This window comes from Rhizophagus irregularis, chromosome 10 (genome assembly GCF_026210795.1).
Source record: "Rhizophagus irregularis chromosome 10, complete sequence".
Taxonomy (NCBI): Eukaryota; Fungi; Glomeromycota; class Glomeromycetes; order Glomerales; family Glomeraceae; genus Rhizophagus; species Rhizophagus irregularis.
Window position 1 is genome coordinate 2,139,169 of NC_089438.1, and position 18,700 is coordinate 2,157,868.

Consider the following 18,700-nt stretch of genomic DNA (forward strand, 5'->3'; position numbering starts at 1 on the left):
CGTAGTACACATGTTTGGAATCACGACATCTGAACACAATTTGTTATAATATAATATAGCTATTGTTTATATATACAAGTTTTATTCTATACAAAATTATGTGACTGAATTTTATGTACAAATTTTAAATTATTGTAAGCATTATTTGGGAATTTTTATATTACTTTTAATGCAACTTGGTAATTCTTCATTAATTTGTTTGTGAATGTTTTCTTCTTCGGTAAGACGTTTGAATTGAGTTAGTAGTTTATGCGCAGCAGTAGGAATTTCTGTTCCCGATTCATTATAATTGGTTGCATTCCAATGAATTAAATCAACATCTGCTTTAATAGCCTAGATTTTATAAAGTTAAGTGAAAATTAATTAAAAATAATTTTTTTTTAAAAAAAAAAATAAGTAAAAAATACGTGAATTACCCTTAAAGAACGATACCAATCGTTCTGTAAACGAGCTTCGATCATTCGAAGGCACATCGGATATGGAATTTTTGGGAGATAATCAGGTACTTCAGTGAAGTTGACATGATTTACAAACCAATCAAAATCAACTTCAGCAATAAATATAGAAATAATTTTGCTCATGATCGCTTTCTCTGAAAAATTATAAAAAAATTTAAGAAATATGAAATGATAATACGCTTGTATTCCATATCGCAAATTTACCTCCTTCTCCGTATGTTTTGCTATCGATTAAGTCTTGTTCATTCTCGCGTTTCAATTCCCAGCTATGTAAAGTGTCTTGTGAATTTTCTGGATCCCTAAAACAATTCAAGTTAATCATACTCTATTGTTAATCAGCAAAGAAACAGTAGTATTATACACTTACCAATTAACTGTGTAAGTTGGCCACGGAGACCAGTCGTCACTTGATTTACTTTTGTTGGACTGAACGATAGTTCCAGAATATGATGTATTGTCATATGTAGCAAATACTTTTTCTCCCACTTTTAGTCTCTTATTGAGGCCTGCCGCTACCCGATCGTAAAGAACAATAAAGTCACTCATATTAGTGTAATCGTAATAATAAATTGTAACTTTGGCAGTAGCCTTTCTATCAAACACGGGATCTAGAGGTAGAGGTTGTTTGTTGTTTTGAAGGTTTAGAGTTTTTGCAGTTATCTTCACAAAAGGTTTATTTCTATCTCCTCGAATCCATTCAATATCATCAATTAGACAAAATAAAACATTATCTTTAGCTTTTTTATCGGTTGTTAATTTATTCCAAGCATGATCCTTATGATGTACTGGGTCTTCAGGTCCCAAAATGTCAAGCAATACAGAATTATCATTATCATGATAGCATCTTCTAAGCATTTCTTTATGCCCGTTTAAGAAATAAACGATAACATCACCAATTTGAGGGTGGTATGGGGAAGCTTGCGGTTTAATCATCCTAATCCACTCTGGACGAGTGTCATCTTCTGGTTCTGAAGTATCCATAGAACTCGCGAGTGTTGCCCTATTCACATGTCCTGAATCATCTTGTTCAAGATTCTCATCATAATCAATTTCCATATAACTTTCATTGTCCCTTCCATGATTACCATGCGTGTCATCATAGGGAGATACTTCATGTTGTGAGGAAGATTCGACTATATAGGGAGAATCGTTGTTATTTTGCGATTCTTCTTGTTCTGAATCCTCTTGATATTCGGAGCCGCTTGGTGACTTCGGTGTTCTAGCGCGTCTACTACCAGATTCAAGTGAAGCGTGATCGTTTTCGACATAACTTTCATCTTCCGAAGTAGTGGTTTCGCTTTCTCCATAGTTTATGCGTCTCTTAACGCGTCTTAAAGGACGTTTAGTACTCGGACCCGCCTTATTATAATCATTGTTATTTCGTTCAATATATTCATCTTCTTCTTCAGACAAATCGGCACGAGGACGTTTTATTCTCCTATTTTTTGTATTTACAGCCGTGGCAGGACGGCTATATTTTTGTGCCTTTTCAGCTTTCTTTTGTCGTCTTGTCTTGACTCCATAGTCACTGTCCAGATCAGGGGAATTTACGACAGATGCTGGAATAGCATCAATCTCCATATAGTCACTATCATCAGTGCTATCAGGAGTTCCTTCACGATCAGAAAGACCGGGAACATAATCTTCATCGTCACTATCGTCCGGTAATGTGAAACTTGTTTCGTCAAGGTTAATGGAATCAATGTACTCATACTCTTCTTCAATAACGATCTTCCTCCTTCGCTTGGTTACATCCTTCTTATCCATAATATGTTTGACAAGATTTCCATACTTAATTTCTTCGACCTCTTCAACAAGAGTATCTCTCTTATAATTATCTTCCTGCCATTCTTGTATTCTGGAGACACCAGTACTAATTGCTTTGACTAATATAATAAGAATATCATTAAGTTAGTGCAATCATGATCATTACGAGATAAATCGAATATATTATATACATACGTTTATTCTGAGTGGTTTGCTTGAGATATGGAACACCACCCCAATTTACTACTTCACGAGGAGCATTTGGATCCTGCGGGAACCCTGAGTTAACATTAATTAGAACTCCTCTTTCGTCATCAAAGAAATACTCCTCATAATCATCATAGTCACTTCTGAATTTTTGCCCATTTTTGGCTCGTTCATGATATTTTTCGTACGATACAGTTTGGTCGACACCAATTAGATGGCATTTACCAGCATTGTCAGTAACCGCAAACATGGAACCTAAATAGTAAAAAAGAATTATAAATTCAAATTATCGGAGATATGTAGTTACTATATTTCTCTAGTACTTACCATCGTCTCTAAATTTACCGTCATGAAACCTGAGTTCTTCAGAATTGCCATCGATGAAGTTTAGACTAGTGCGATCCCATGCTAAATAAGTTAAGAAAAAGATGTTAATAAAAAAAGGACAATAATAAGTATCGATCTAAGAATCTATACTGACTTTTAACATTCCTGCCGTCTTGTATATCCCACATCGAAATCTTGCCATCGTATCCTGCGGACATAATGGTACGCCAATCATGAGGATGTATATCCAATACATAAAGATCGTTCGAGTGAGCATGGATTTCGATCTTGAGTTCACCGTTTTGAGAATTGTATACTCTGATTTTTCCTTTATTGTCACCAAGTATAACAAGCGAATCATCGACACTCCAGCGCATTGCGGTAACTCTGTGATCAGAATCTGGTGCGTCATCGGTGACGGACAACGTAATAGACGTCCATTGCTGTTTGAAATAATCATATCGCCAAATACGAGCAGTGCCATCATCGGATCCTGACAGGAGACGACTGTCCCCGTGAGCAAATTCAAGACTGTTCACAGTCCTGATGTGGCCATCAAGATCTGCTATATGAACATGGCCAAATAATTTGGATACGTCATTTTTCTTATTGTCTTTTTTATCTTTAGATCCTACGTTGGGATTCGGAATAACAGGATTTGTTGGACTCGATCTCTCCTGTTCCCTTGATTCTGATACCGGATGTGATTTCACCTGGCTCTGTTCTACTTCTACCTGTTGAATCCTAGCATTGATAGGCTGATGATGCTGATAATAAACATGGGAACGGTTTTGAGACGACGGTACGTTGCTTTGTTGACCGGTAAATGGAGGTGACGTTGAGTTGAAACTGAAATTACTACCAACACTATATGTATCTGTATCATCGCTACCCGGTGAATCAACGTCTGCGGTATCAACAAGTAATGATGAAGGTGGCTCATTGTGTCTTAATGTTGAAGGTGGCTCACAGAGTATTAATGATGAAGGTAGCTCACTAGGTCTTGTCGGCAAGGCCGAAGACTCTGGTGACCCAAAAATATTTATAGGAGATACAATAATATTTGATGAGGGTTCAATATATCTTGAAGAATCAGGAAGTGAAGAATCACCTCCATTATGTGGTGGTTCCGAACAAACCGAAATTCGACGAACTGGAATAGATTCTTTGTCCTTCTCTTCCTTTCCTTTACGTTTTTCTTCGTGGGCAACGAAAGGGCGAGGCATTACAACGTCCAAGATATCGATTTCTTCTTCTTCTTCTTCCAATTTTCCTTTTTCTCCATTTTCTCCCATAACAGTTTCATCACTTTCTCCCTTCCCCTCATCTTCTGTTACTTTTGAGTCTTCTAAGACGATTGTTGAAAAAACCCGGACCAATCCGTCAGTTCCCGATACGGCAAAAAGAGAACCGGTGTGATTGAATGCAGAACACTTCATTCGTACTCTGCCGACAGCGTTGACAGGTTTGATCTTACTTATTTCACCAAAAGAGGTAACTCCTTGTACGCGTTCGTATTTCGCGATCCATGTGTGCCAATTGTCGGATGTGGAGAGAATATACCTGTTCTCGGCCAATGGACTTGGGGAGAACGCGATGGATGTTACCGTATCATCCTTATTAATTAAAAAGCATGAACTTATGAGGTAAAATAGACAATAATAAGTAAAATAATAAAATGAAGTAACTAATTACCATTCTCAAACATTTTATGACTTGATAATTCTCCAGATCCCAAACTAAAACTGTAGCGTCCTCCGATGCCGTTGCTAAAAGGTTACCATCTTTGCTGATGGCCATATCCGAAATTACCGACCTATGTCCCTGGAGAGATCTCAATAATACGCCAGTACTTGAACACCATACCTTTGCGAGTCGATCATCACTCCCCTATAGATTTACGATATAAAAATAAAAAAGGTAAATAATAATCAATATAGTAACGATTTGATTATTAATGAAATATGTTGAACAATACCGTGATGATCCGCTTTCCTCCTCTGTCAAACAGTATGCAGTATGTAGTGGTATTGTGACCATCCAACGTGGTTAACTATAGAAAAAAGATCAATTTTCAAGAAATGAAACCGCAAAAACTTAACTTAATTTAATAAACGTACATGTTTATAGTCATTATATATCGACCTTATTGGTTGTGTGCTCTTGATTCTACCTCCACCGAGTTCACGGGATATAACAGCGGCGGCTATTAATATTAAAAAAAAACATAAAGACGACCACAAAAAAAAAAAAAAAAAAAAAAAAAAAGAAAGAAAGAAAGAAAGAAAGAAAAAAACTAACCCGGATTTTGGTCAACAAGACCAGCTAGTAACCTTGATGGAGCATGTTGTGCCAAGCCCAGCTTCGCTCGTTGGGCATCGATTTCCGGAAATTTGGCCATTTCGGCTTGGTATAAATTTTCGCTCAATTTACCAACACTTAATGGCCGGCATGGCAAACGTACCTATAAGAATCACATGATAAATCATGTGAGGTAAAGTCACGTGAGATGAAATATTATCATAATCAGAAGAGAATTTTTTTTTTTGTCGGAAAAAAATACATTTTTCTTTAACACGTGACATATAAAAGATGTAAAAAAAGAAACATGAAAATATAAAAGAATAATAATACGAAAAACTCACCAGCTCTTCGTAGGTTTGCAGGTGTATATTCCCTTCAAAATCTGTTCGAAGGGGGAGCAATTCGGGGTGTTCCGTTAGGTCTTGTACCAAAGACTGATGAGCACCCCGCGTTTGCGGGAACCTTTGGAGAAACCGCGCAACTTGAAACATAACCTCTGTGGGACGATTAGAAAAGAAAAAGTAAAAAAAAAATATGTTAATACGTGCAAGATGAGAAAATATTTAAAATAAATTAAAAATAATAATATTTGTCGCGCTATAAAGGAGTAAAAAGATAGTAAAAATAAGAAGTAAAACGCTTTGAAAGCGTTATGAATCATTGAAAAAACATCTAAATAAACGAAAGTGAATCCAAGTTTTAAAATAATTCCAAAAGTGCACGTAAGCAATATAATATTTTTAAGCAATATAAACTATAAAGAACGCAAAAAAAGCTTTTTTTTTTGCTTTTGTGTAAGAGATTTAAACCTTTTTGTTGATTTTCTCTCATTTTGGCAAGTCCTTTGCTTGAAATTGTTTTTTCAAACGGTTTTGAAATAACGTAATATACATACCCCGTTCGAGGTTTGTTAAGTCACTTGTAACGTTAAGATTCTGTTGGTTACTCATTTTTTGCAGATTCTTCAAAGGTGGGTTTTAAAAATTACTGATAACAGTAATTAATGGCGTCTAAAAATCTAAGAGAGTTTTTTTTGAAATTATTTTTTTTTTTTGAAAAACTGCCTAAATTAAATATATCAACTTTTTGACCGGGTATTTTTCGGAAATTTAACTTAATTGTTTATCTGATCATACGATCAATTTTAGTAATACAATGTTACTCTACGGTAAGTTAAATTTACGTAAGCTATATTTTTCGTAGATTATTTTTTGATTTACCGTACTTTGTAAAACTTTGAAGAGTCAATAACGCAAGCTATTAGATATGACGACAATGAAATAATGGTCACACTAATCGGTACTTCATTAAAATTTTGTTGAAACATTTTCTTGTTCGATAATCGAAAAAAAAATTTATACCAAGAAAATTTTGCATTCGTTCAAAATCATTAAAGCCGGTATTATAGCCGCAATATTTTTTTGGAGATTACTCCATTATTCGCGATTTTTTTAACTAAATCCGTTAAACAATTACACTTTAAGCTATATCACGTGGAACATTCTTTCACCAATCATCTTTTCATATAATGACCTATACAAAATATACGATTTATTATTATTATTATTGCGACTCAAGTTGTAAGAAGTTATATAATTTTCCTTGTGCCAGTAATTAAATTATTTTCGAAATTTTGAACACTCTCTGTTAAATAATATTTTGAATATCATTTAGGTAGTCGGTTCCAAGTAAATAATCAATAATAATGTAAATTATTGAGGCTTCTAACTTATATTCGGATTCTAAACAGGAAGATAAGATAGATAATATCCAAAATAAAGCTGCTTCCTGGTATAATGCATGTTGGCGCTTTAGTCGAATATTTTTAAAGTAATTTAGAATGTTTTTTCATGTCTCAATATGATAAAATACTCTTTCTATAGTCACACCATTAAAAAATTAAAGGTAGATCCTTCCTAACTATTATAGCTGAAATTATATGAAAAGCACGCTGGGTCTGGACATGGTAATTTGATATGATATCAATAATTTTTGTAGAAGTTAGAACGTAGATCTGTTATCGCGTGATATATAAAAATTTATGGAAATTAATACATTGTTAAATACTTGTTAAGTAACTTGAAAGGGATGAAGAAAGGAGGCTTTGGGGTTATTTTTTCAACAGTTGGTATTTATTTATATTACTATCTGGTAAATACATGTTCTTTTGTTCTCTTTCCCCCTTCTTTAATTCCAATTTGCCGATTTGGAAAAATTTAAAGATAAGAAACCCCAAGAAAAAAAAATGATTATCGTATTGCGAATGATAACCTTTTCATTATTGCTCACGTGAAAATTAAATAAATGAATAACGCCAAATTTGAAAAGCAAAAAGACTGTGGCTCATCTTTTATCGACTGTATTACCATATTTACTTTGGAAAATCTCGGGGTTATGTAGAAAACTTTAAAATTAACCTTTTTTTTCACATAAATAAAAATTAAAAAAAAAAAAATTTTTTTTTCTTTATATATTAAACCCCTATCGCCATACCAAAATTTCCTATCATTTGTCTTTCTTTTTTTGTCTTTCCTTTATTTGTCCACCTATTTATTTTCTTATTTATTCTTTACTTTTTAATTCCTACTTAAAATCAAAGCTACAAGGTTTTTTTTTTTCTGGAAAGGCCCTTGAAAAAAAGAAAATTAATTTCTTTTTTTTCTTATTATTTTATAAATAAAAAATAAAATTTGTTTATCAAAAAGTCGATATTTTGAGGTTTGAACATGTCCTTGATAAGACCTTTTTCATACTTAAGTATTCTATTTGTGTTAATTTTACTGAAGTCTGAGACAAGCTTCGCTCAAAGTAACTTTACAGGTATATACAAACGCGATGTTATACTTAAAAAGGACCTTTGATATTCAACTTGGAATTTAATACTTTCTTTTTCTCCTTTTTTCTCCTTCAATATAGAATTAATAGAGTGTTCTGCTTTTGCCACCTGTGGAGAATGTACTAGTCATTTAGCGTGTGGTTTCTGTGTTACTGTAAGTCCTCATTTTCTTTTCTTTTACTTCTTTTTTTTAAAAAACTTTATTTATATTCTATAATTTAGACGAATAAATGCGTACAAGGTGGTTGGAAGGGACCGTTTAAGGATCCAGAGATATGTACGATTGATAATTGGGAATATGAATATGCTCAATGTTTTGGTATGCAAGCATTTATTTAAAATAATTTGTTCACCCTGAATCAATCAATAACTTTCTTTCTTACATCAGATACAATTTTCGATTTTCAAAAGTTAATTTGAAAAAAGAATCAAAAAAAAAAAATATTTTCATTAATTACGCATAATTTTAACTCTAAATATATACTTTAATGCTATATAATAGTTTCCCATAAACAGGCTCTTATATCTTTTGCATCAGCACTTGTTGGAATATTATTTATTTCAATACTATTTTGTTTGTGTTGTTGTATTTGCCGATGTTGTAGAATAAGAAATCCTGATGACGAAAGAGCTCCTTTAGTACCAGGCGATACTATTGCAACACAACATTTCAGACGTGCTTCATTTTACAATTATAATCGAAATCGACCTTTTGAAAGAAGAGGTAGAACCTTGAGTAGCGGAACTGTTAATAGTGCAATGCAGTATGGCAGAAATTGGCGTAATGGCTCTGATGAATATATGTACGGATATGGAGCTCTTAATACACCTTCATTGTTGTGGGTAAATGAAAATCCGGGTGTTCCAACCGATTATGCCATGGGTTCTCATAATAATAGCCTCGGTAATGGCGAATGGAGAAAGTGGGAAAAGAAACGTGAAGAATTATTAGCCAAATATGCTAAAAATCCCAATGAATCATAAAAAAGAATGTTTGGGTAGAAGGTTAAAAATTTCCTCCTTCATACCTACCTTTTTATAACATTTTTCTTGTAAAAATTTTCATTTTTTTTTTTTTTATTATTTAAATTCTTTATTTATTTTATATATATATATATATATTTGATATTTACATCTAAAATTTATAACAAAATTTAAGTAAACATTTCATGTTAATAATAACTTTATATAAAATTATTATTTGAACTTTTTTTGTATATTGTACTCTTTTGCGGCTTAAATTGATTTATTAAATCAATCATCTGTAATTATTTGTCTTCTATATTTATATTGAAGCTTTTTATTTGTCAAGAAAAAAAATCTTTTTTTTTTTCGCTTTAAATTTTTCGTTTTTTATTTTTTTTTAAATAGGACAATCATTTTTTACCAATTTTTCAAAAAATATTATAAATTTCTATATATGAATAAATAATAATATTATTTGAGGAGTATAAGAAACGAGTTAAAGTTTGGCCTCTGGTTTACCGGCTTTAACCGGTCTACTCATTAAATTAGTCATTACAACAACATCAGCCGTGGTAGGTGTACCTACTATTTCAGCTAATCTTAATACACGTGAGCTTACAGTAGCGTTATCTCTGCGGTTTTTTCCTTCTCTACGAAATTTACCAATTCTTTCAACTAAATCCCATAATTTACCCTTTGGTTCTATCGCTCCTTCAGAATTCCTTGTTGGTATATAATCAGGAGATAATGCAATTGTTGTCATTACTTTTGTGTTGTGACTACGTTTTACCATTATAAGTCCTACTTCTTCTAATCTAATAAATGCATTTTTTAACGTTTCCTTATTTATAGCTTCAAAATATGATAAATCTCCCTGATAATATAAAGTTTTGCCAAATATTTGACATTTATTATGAAAATCTTGTTCATTAAACCATATTATAGGAACAGGTTTTTTTGACGTAGTTTTGTTTACGATTGTTGTTGTAGGTTGAGGAGAATTAGTTGGTGTCATAGAGAATAAACTAATAGCTGTAATATAATTGATTTGTTAGTAAGATTTCATATAGCTGAATAATTTACATAAAGGTTACTTACCTGCTAACCAATATGTTTCAATAAACGGCCATATCAGGAAGCAGTAAAAATCTTTATGGAATAATAAAAGAAGCTTATTTTTAAATGATACGAAGTACATAATAATGTGTAAGAAAATGTATCAAATATTTTTTAAACAAACTTTACCATAGTTCTCTCGTCCAATCGCTCTTTCCCTATCAGATAATAAAACATATTCGCCTTCAAGTTTCATGACTTGGTCATTCTATATTTTTTTTTTATTCAATTAAAAATTAGCAAAAAAAAATAATATTTTTTTTTTGTTTAAAATAGTAAAATTCAACATACTATTAATCCCTTTATTGTATTCTCCAAATTTATTTCGATCTCACCCGGTTGATATACAAATTCAACCTTCAACAACTGTGATAAAAATGTCACTTCATCTAAAAGTGTAGATATATGAAGTCGCTGTGTTGATTTTGCTCCTCCCTGTTTTATTTTTGTATACATTGCTGCAGAAACAATGGCTTATAACGTCGGTAAAATTTAAATATAGTTAACTAAATGGTCTATATAATTAAATAGTCTAACATATTTTAATAATACATACCCTCTGATACAAACAGATGCATCACCTATATATGATTTATTAAAATGAATATTTTGTATTAATTTGAAATTCAATAACATAAGTTAATGTTATCTATTTTACCTGATTTCGATAAAAGCTTAATTCAAATCTTTTTTCGGCATAAAAAACTGGTTCCAACAACTCTTTTCGTTCTTTAATTAAATCTTTTAATACAGTGATAGCTCTGTATAATAAAATTCAGATTATATACAATGATTTATAAAATAGAATTAATAAAAAAAAAATATATGTACCTATCAACTATCTCTCCTATGGTCATACCACTAAAATCTGCTACTCGTCCTCCCTTAGCTAGGATTGCGGTTCTTAACCATTCTACACGTCTAATTAATTCATTTCTACCAACTCCCTATGAATATTACGATATTATTCAAAATTATTAATTGTTAATTCATCATTTATGAAAATTGAAAACTTACTCGACCACGTAATGTCAATATTACGGTACCGACTTCAATTAATAATAATTTAAGTTGTTAAATAAATAACATAGCAGTATAAAAAAATTGTATAATATATAAATAAACTAACCAAGAGCGGTCGGCATTACTACTGAAACTGAATTCTAAAAATAAACATGAATAAATAAAAAACATCTGAATTGCCATGAATTTGTTCATTTGATAAACTCCTTTTATATAGATAAAATGCTCACAATATCTGACAAAACCCTAATATTATCAATATAAACACGTTGTTAGTAATAAATTCTATATTCCAATATATCGATATTGACTTTAGCAATAATACATACTGGTAGCCAAGAGCTCTCAATAACGTAATTTTTTGTTGTTCACTATTTGGATCAAATGATCTGTACCATTTATTTAAAACAATATTTTATAAATAAGATGCGCAAACTAAAATGAATAATAAACTCAGACAATTACTTTCTTCTCCCAATCTGTTCATTAATAAATCCTTGAAGAGAATAAGGCTTGGCAAATCGCACTATAAAAGATGATAAAAATGTTAAATAAAAGTAAATATTAGCATAGTACAGTAATAAAGAAATTACAGTGTTAGTTTACCGTCAATTCGACCCCACTTCAACTGTAATAATCTTGTATTAGTTACTATACCCCATAAACTTTCCCTTTCTTTGGGATTTCCTAATAATTCATTGACATAAGTCTCTGTCTCGATCACTTTATCATATTGGATAGACATGGGAACAATCCAACAATCCTTTGCTCTTCCCGATAGTATACAATCCAATACAATTTTTAAAATACCCAACTTCGGTGGTAACAATTTTCCAGTCCTACTTCTGGTTCCTTCTATGAAACATTCAATATTATGACCACGTTCCAATAAACCCTCTAGATATTCTTTAACTACACTTCCATAAAGTTGATCCTCTCCCCAAGAACGACGGATATAAAATGCACCACCTCGTTTAAGAATCCTACCAACAATTGGTAAATCAAGATTATTTCCTGCGGCAATATGTGGAAGTGCTAGACCCAATCGGAAAAACATATAAGATATGACAAGATAATCGATATGAGATTTGTGACAAGGAAGAATAATAAGAGATTGCGAATTTTGAGCAGCATGAATAGCCACCCGACGAAGCTAAAAAGATCAAACAATAAGTAAATACATGTATAATGTTAAAAAGAAAATAATTTATAATAAAGACTTACCTCAAGAAACTCGCGTTCTGATATGTGAACTCCCTGATGATACATCCTTACTAGTATATTATTTACAAAGAAACCGAAAAGTCTAATAAGAAGTTAAATAATATTACTATCACTCCCTTCTTAAAACAAGTAGTTATAATTATAAACAAACCTAATAAATCTCAAACTATTAAGATCAGCTACTAATTTATCAACCATCCCATTTGCAACAGCTTGTAATTCCTTTTCTAGTAATTTCTTCCTTCTTGCAATCATTTTTGAAGTTGCATTTGGTATTGTTTGAGCAAGTAGATTTGCCTGTTTTTCGGCCAAATAAGCAATCATATAAAGGACTATAATGAAAGCAATGTTTTTTTTAAAAAACTAATAAAATAATATAATTATTATTCTAATTACTATTAATATTACCACGTTCACTATTAAGAACTCGTTCTTTAACTTCTTCTGTATATCCTTCATATAATATCCGTGTTCCTATATAATTTTTGTAACTTCTCCAGCCCTATATATTACATCAGAATAATTAAAATTTATCAACTTAGATTGGTTAATCAAAGAGGCGACTTACCGTTCCTTGATAAAAAGCACCCATTTGCATCATAAAACCTACTGGATCATCGCGAAAGTGACCAGGGTGGTGTCGTCTATTTAATGGTTAGTTAAAAATTGCTTAAGCAGCAACATACAAACGACGAAAGGGTTTCTTTACTTGTGTCCAAGCAAACCATAGCTGTACAAACTCACGTCAGATTTCTTTCTTCGACACTTCTGGTGTCTCCAGTAGGTTGTAAACCTACTTCTTTGGTTTTTGCCTCACTGACAAGAGATGGTATTGGAGGTGAAGTGTCAGTTGAAGTAACTTTAGTCTTTTCAACCGTCAAAGATGACATTGGTTCGTCTTCAATGGGAGCAAAAGGCAGGATCAATGAAGGCTCAACTTTAGAATTTTCCTTGCCCATTAGTTTAATACAAAAATTAAAATCTAAAAAATCGATAAATTGATACAAATTTTTATAATAGATGGTGATCTTCCCGACACTTTTTTCACTCACGTGATCTTGATTTATGTTACACGTACATTTATTACATTACTATATGGTTTGCATTTTTGTTTAAATGAACAAATTAATGTATAAACACATTAAACACATTATGGAGCATCCACACCATTCTTTTTCTAACCGTTTCTAAACATATCTAGACAATTCTCGTTTTGATGTAATAAAATTAAGAATATATGAATAATCTTTGCCTTGGAAAGCCAAAGCACCGGCATGTCATCCCTTTTATGGTTAATGTTACACAATTATTTATAGCTACGACGGAGAGATTTCATAGTGATAAGGACTTTTTATTGCTACTTACCAAAAACCCTTGAAATTCCCGTCATGTGCATATATAAGAATGATGTGCGTCAGGTGATAATCGTGATTTTTAATTTCATTACGACATATATATGTTGATGATTGATTTAATTATTTTAATGCATATCCGATATTTAGACTTTTTATTTTATTTTTGCAAAACTATGGTACATCAAAGATACAGTACTTGTTTTAATTATTTGTCAAATTTATCACTACTTCCATACACAGTACTTGATATCTGTTCAGGTAATCTGGGATCGTTATACCAAATATTCGGCAAATATTCTTATTGTACCAAACTTAATAGTACAATTTTTTATCAAAAAAAATTATCATAATGAAAGAATTATATTTTTGCTAAGATGCCCTGTAAAGTTCTCTTACTAATAATTATAATAAAAAATTTGTAGCTACCAAACTAAAAATCTGCAACATATTTTAACCGACTTTATAGTTTAAATATTGAAAGGTCAACAATTAGTGAAATTTTAAAAGAAAAGGAATAATGGCTTTCTATGACAACTATTTCAGTTTCAACTTACAGCGTGAAGTAAAGTATCCTTTACTTGAACAAGTAAGACAAGCATTATCAAAAAATATAATTTATTAATGTTTATTTGTGAACAAATTTAAAAAATAAAGTGATGTGATTAAATTTTATTCAATGTCTTATTTCTTATTTTATTAGAAGATAGTTTAATCATCACTCCCTAGTCCCTCCTAATTAAAAATCATTTTTTTCTTTAAGTAAATCAAGTGCTTTCGCGGTATGTATAAAGTGATCAGTCGGCCAATCATATTTTGTTTATCTTGTGATCACATCAGCCACCAGCCACTTTCGTGACTTTTTTTAAAATTACCTTAGTTGCTATCTGTAGGTTCGAACTTTTTTAATTTCAGAGAGGTTCTCTTTCAAGAAATAATCTTTTTCATGATTGTGTAGGCGAAAATATTGTATGTATGGGTGGGATAATTTATTTCGGAAATCTGGTGTTTATAGAAGCTGTGAAAGTCTCGTAATTAGCGATATAGATAGAAACAAATTAACTATAGAAATTATTTGTAGAGCAAAGAAATGAAAATGGCAGTTGTCTGATGTTAAAGCCCTTTGCCGACCGGATGGGATAGTACATACCGGTCGAACAATATAATTTATAAATCACTTTTATTAGAATGAACCCCCGGATTTCACGGAAGCAAGAAAAAGGAGTAGACCGCGCCAACTCCACATCTACCAGCCAACAATTATTGAGTTCAACGGGAATGGAAATATAAATGCAAGTACTACTATCAATGGCGGATCTTTTATCACTGGATTGCCTAAGGAAACTATGGCAAAAGAGAAACGATCAGGGTATAAAGTTGACAAATTTGTAAACATTAGTCTGTAGTCGATAAAGATGGTTCAAACAGGAGAACTGTCTACAAAATCATTTAAGAAATTATGCACTTCCTGCGTCACCATGTCCAGGATCACCAAATGCTGACCATGAATTAGTTTAGCTTTTATGTTATGTGTTACCAATAAATGTATGCGATGCATCATTTAGATTTTAGTAAATGGAAAATTTCAATTTTAATTTTGACGATAATTTAATGACCAGTTTTCTTTGATTGAAAATTACTATAAAGGTATTTTTAATAATGTACGCCATTATACCAATTTTCATTCATCACAATGAAGAGAATGAAGAACTAAAAACTAATTCAACAATAAAAAAAAGGCAGCAAATTAATATTACTTTTTAGGTGACAATCTTTTTTAGAAGAATAAAAAAAAAAAATACTTTGTAAAATTTTGGCGTAAATTTTGCATCTAAAGCACAATCTTTCACTATGGATTAATCTTTATGCTTAAACATAAATGGTAAAATTAAATTTTATTCGTAATTATATAAATAGACGCACCGAAAAATTTTTTGTCGTAAATTTTCTCTTTAATTACGCGACATGGAAGACACTGTTATTGAAATTTCGGCACTGTCACCACTTTCTCAAGGAGATAATTCAATCCTTGATATTGATAGTGAAAAAGATAATTCAATTGTTAATAGTAATAGTGAAGTAACTTTGCTAGAAAAGAATCCTGTCCGACCGCATAATGGGAAACAAATAGATAAAATTATTATTTCTCAAGGAGATAATTCAATCCTTGATATTGATGGTAAAAAAGAAGTTTACAGTGACGACGTTACTTATAGTGAAAAAGATAATTCAATTATTAATAGTAATAGTGAAGTAACTTTGCTAGAAAAGACAGATAATTCTAATAGTGAAGAAGCTCTCAAAAATTATGTTGTTACATACAGCAAAGAAGATAATTCAATTCATGGGTGGTCAATTAACATTGAAACGAATGGACAACGACATCAACAACCCGATGTGTATTTTAAGCTTGATGAAGAATTGGGTATAGATATAGATTTAAAATCATTTGTATTATATAAAAAAATTTTATTATTTTATTATCGTAAAAATAAAAATAAAAGTGAATATAAAATTGAAAATAAAATTGATTATGAAAATAATTATTGTAAGTATTTATTTTATCATAAAATAGTTTTAATTTAATTAATTTAAAAATTTATATTATAGATCTTATTGATTTAAATGGTGATAAAGGTCGATCTCTTCAACTAAAGCATGTAGAAGGACTTCATGTTAAACGACATTCGATTGGATTTCTTCCAAATGGTGATATAATTCTAGTATCATTAAATGATAAATTAAAAGATTATAAAATTTATAAGTATTCTAAGCCAAAAACAAATACAATTTCTTGGGAGAATTATAAAATATATGATATAGAAATTCTTGAAGGATTAATAAAACATAATACAAATTGTTTTATATATCAAACAAAGTTATTTCTTTTTAATGGACGTCGGATGTACCAATGGAATTTAGATAATTTAGATAAATCAAATAGAATAACTTTTGAAAAACAATACTTTCTTTCTGATTATACATCTGATAATTCAATTAGATCATTTAGTATAGTAATAAACAAACGTCAAACATTATTGGCATTAAAGATTAAAAAGTATCATGATAAAATTAATATATTTTCAATGGAAACTGGAATGTGGATTTCAAGACTCGGTTAGTATTTACTTTTTTTTACAATGTTTTATAATGTACAATATTTATAATTTTATTTCATTTTTTTATATTATAGATGATCAATATTATCATCATACTCCAGTAGAATTTGTAACCTTAAAGAATGGCTCTGAAGTATTATTAATTGTTAAAGATAGCAATAACAAAAGTAGATTTCTAGATCCTTTTGTTACTTCCAATGTAATTGATATTGATGATATCAATACCGATAAAAATATTGTAACTAAATCAGACAAAAAGATCTCCATTGTTGATAATAATGTTTCGGTTACAGATGGAAATAATTTTGAACAAATACTAAATACCGTTTGTATTTATACTAAACCTATTTTCACAACTATAAGAAATATGCTTAAAGATATTAGTGAAAATGACAAAGAAGGTTTTGAATTTCCAGATAACAATAAGATTGAATTAGAATATGGAAATCATTTTCGGTTTATTATTGAAAAAAATTCAAATCAGGATGTTTACATTAAAGTATCTGAAAAATCACAAAATAATAATAAATGGGAAGAAATTGGGAACAAAAAATGTTATCATTATACTGATTTAATTTCATATAAACAACTAGATAATCAGGAGTTGGTTTTAATTATTAGAAAAGGAATCTATATTTATACAATAGCTAAAGACGAACATTCTAGAAAATTAAGACTTCGATATTTTTGGACGAATAAGGAATGGAACGAATATATTGAAACTTTAACAGACGGAAAGACAACAAAAAATTATGAATTTAAATCTCTTATTAATAATATTTTGAAAAACGAATTTAAAGATTCAAAATTTTCATTACCATCACCAAATTTTACAACTATACTTGAAAAGATTGGTTCCCCAAAATACGGGGAGTTATTTTTAGATATTATAAATGATCCAGCAGAATTTTCAAAATTTAGACAAGAAATACAAGAAATGTTAGAAAAAGCAATTGATAAAGGTGATAACTTTGTTATTAAATCAATTGTTAATAAAATAAATAACCCACCAAATTTTCTAGAAAAAGCAATTGAAAAAGGCCATTACTTTACTATTAAATCAATTGTTGATAAAACTATTGAATTAATCAAATCAAACGATTACTTAAATTACAATTATATGATTATGATTAGTTTGATCAGTTCAAATTTAACTAAATTATGCGAACATTATCCAAATTTAGCAATGAAATATATCTCATGTACATCTATTTTATTAGATCCTGATTGTTCATCAATTAGTTGTCAAATTAATCCTTCTCCAATTTATACATATTCAAAAAACATTTATATTAAACCATCAGAGAAAAGTGAAGATAAGTCATCATTAAAAGAAAAAATTGAAGAGAAGGAAATAAATCAAATAATTAGTTTTATTGTTCCTTTTCCTCATATTTGTGATAGCACCGAATATGATAATCATTGGAATGAATTAATATATAAACGAACATCTGTTCTTTTTTGTAATGTAGATACAAATGATTATTATCAACTGTGGAATTTTTTAGCTATTATAGATTTTAAATGGAAACATTTCGGAAGGATTTATTATTATTTAATTTGGTTTTTTTATACTATTTTTTATCTTTGTTTTACATTTGCATCTACATTAGAACAAAAATTCATTTCTGATTTTAATCGTAAAATACTTTTTATATTTTCAATTATACTTGGTTTTATACATTTAACTTTTGAAATTCGACAATTTTTATATTTACCAAATAAAATTTATTTAAAAGATATATGGAATTTATTTGGTAAGTGATATATTTTATACAATTCATTTTTTTTTAAAAAAAAAAAATTAATCAATTTCTTTTTATTATTAATAGATTTAGGAGCATATTCTTTACCTATTATAACATCTATATATTGGTTTATTGAAGATGAACCATCTCTTTGGATTACAGCAATTTCTATTATATTATTAAATTTCAAATTTTTATTATTTTTTCGAGTACTTCAATATTTTGGAATTTATTTTATTATAATGATTGGTGT

At 30.1% G+C, this 18,700-nt stretch overlaps 4 protein-coding genes across 5 annotated transcripts; 2 read left to right on the forward strand and 2 right to left on the reverse strand.

The window, feature by feature from the left end:
• Positions 1 to 43: 43 nt before the first annotated feature.
• Positions 44 to 6,013, reverse strand: OCT59_001996 (uncharacterized protein; the record flags this gene model as incomplete). 2 transcript variants are annotated; one of them, XM_066144190.1, is made up of 13 exons in its annotated part: positions 44 to 333; positions 417 to 590; positions 663 to 757; positions 826 to 2,344; positions 2,421 to 2,687; positions 2,760 to 2,840; positions 2,914 to 4,375; positions 4,455 to 4,649; positions 4,738 to 4,812; positions 4,880 to 4,965; positions 5,061 to 5,223; positions 5,405 to 5,559; positions 5,959 to 6,013. In XM_066144190.1, 12 exons carry the CDS (start codon positions 6,011 to 6,013, stop codon positions 550 to 552), a joined length of 4,194 nt encoding a protein of 1,397 aa, XP_065995375.1. In that variant the 3' UTR covers positions 44 to 333; positions 417 to 549. The 2 variants fall into 2 exon arrangements, with proteins under 2 accessions (XP_065995375.1, XP_025181402.1); XM_025316043.2 differs by having other exon boundaries at positions 417 to 592.
• A 1,518-nt stretch (positions 6,014 to 7,531) lies between these two features.
• On the forward strand, positions 7,532 to 9,350 carry OCT59_001997 (uncharacterized protein). The gene is made up of 4 exons (XM_066144191.1): positions 7,532 to 7,883; positions 7,980 to 8,053; positions 8,122 to 8,218; positions 8,402 to 9,350. The coding sequence occupies exons 1-4, from the start codon at positions 7,790 to 7,792 to the stop codon at positions 8,881 to 8,883; spliced, it is 747 nt and encodes a 248-aa protein (XP_065995376.1). The 5' UTR covers positions 7,532 to 7,789; the 3' UTR covers positions 8,884 to 9,350.
• OCT59_001998 (uncharacterized protein) lies at positions 9,230 to 13,187 on the reverse strand (the record flags this gene model as incomplete). The annotated part of the gene is made up of 18 exons (XM_066144192.1): positions 9,230 to 9,897; positions 9,964 to 10,014; positions 10,111 to 10,189; positions 10,273 to 10,454; positions 10,538 to 10,562; positions 10,640 to 10,742; positions 10,813 to 10,928; positions 10,999 to 11,030; positions 11,111 to 11,144; positions 11,235 to 11,250; positions 11,334 to 11,393; positions 11,470 to 11,530; positions 11,611 to 12,157; positions 12,229 to 12,310; positions 12,380 to 12,560; positions 12,637 to 12,730; positions 12,797 to 12,872; positions 12,973 to 13,187. The coding sequence occupies 18 exons, from the start codon at positions 13,185 to 13,187 to the stop codon at positions 9,362 to 9,364; spliced, it is 2,490 nt and encodes an 829-aa protein (XP_065995377.1). The 3' UTR covers positions 9,230 to 9,361.
• A 2,334-nt stretch (positions 13,188 to 15,521) lies between these two features.
• OCT59_001999 (uncharacterized protein) lies at positions 15,522 to 18,464 on the forward strand (the record flags this gene model as incomplete). The annotated part of the gene is made up of 3 exons (XM_066144193.1): positions 15,522 to 16,128; positions 16,191 to 16,697; positions 16,774 to 18,464. The coding sequence occupies exons 1-3, from the start codon at positions 15,546 to 15,548 to the stop codon at positions 18,462 to 18,464; spliced, it is 2,781 nt and encodes a 926-aa protein (XP_065995378.1). The 5' UTR covers positions 15,522 to 15,545.
• Positions 18,465 to 18,700: the final 236 nt, after the last annotated feature.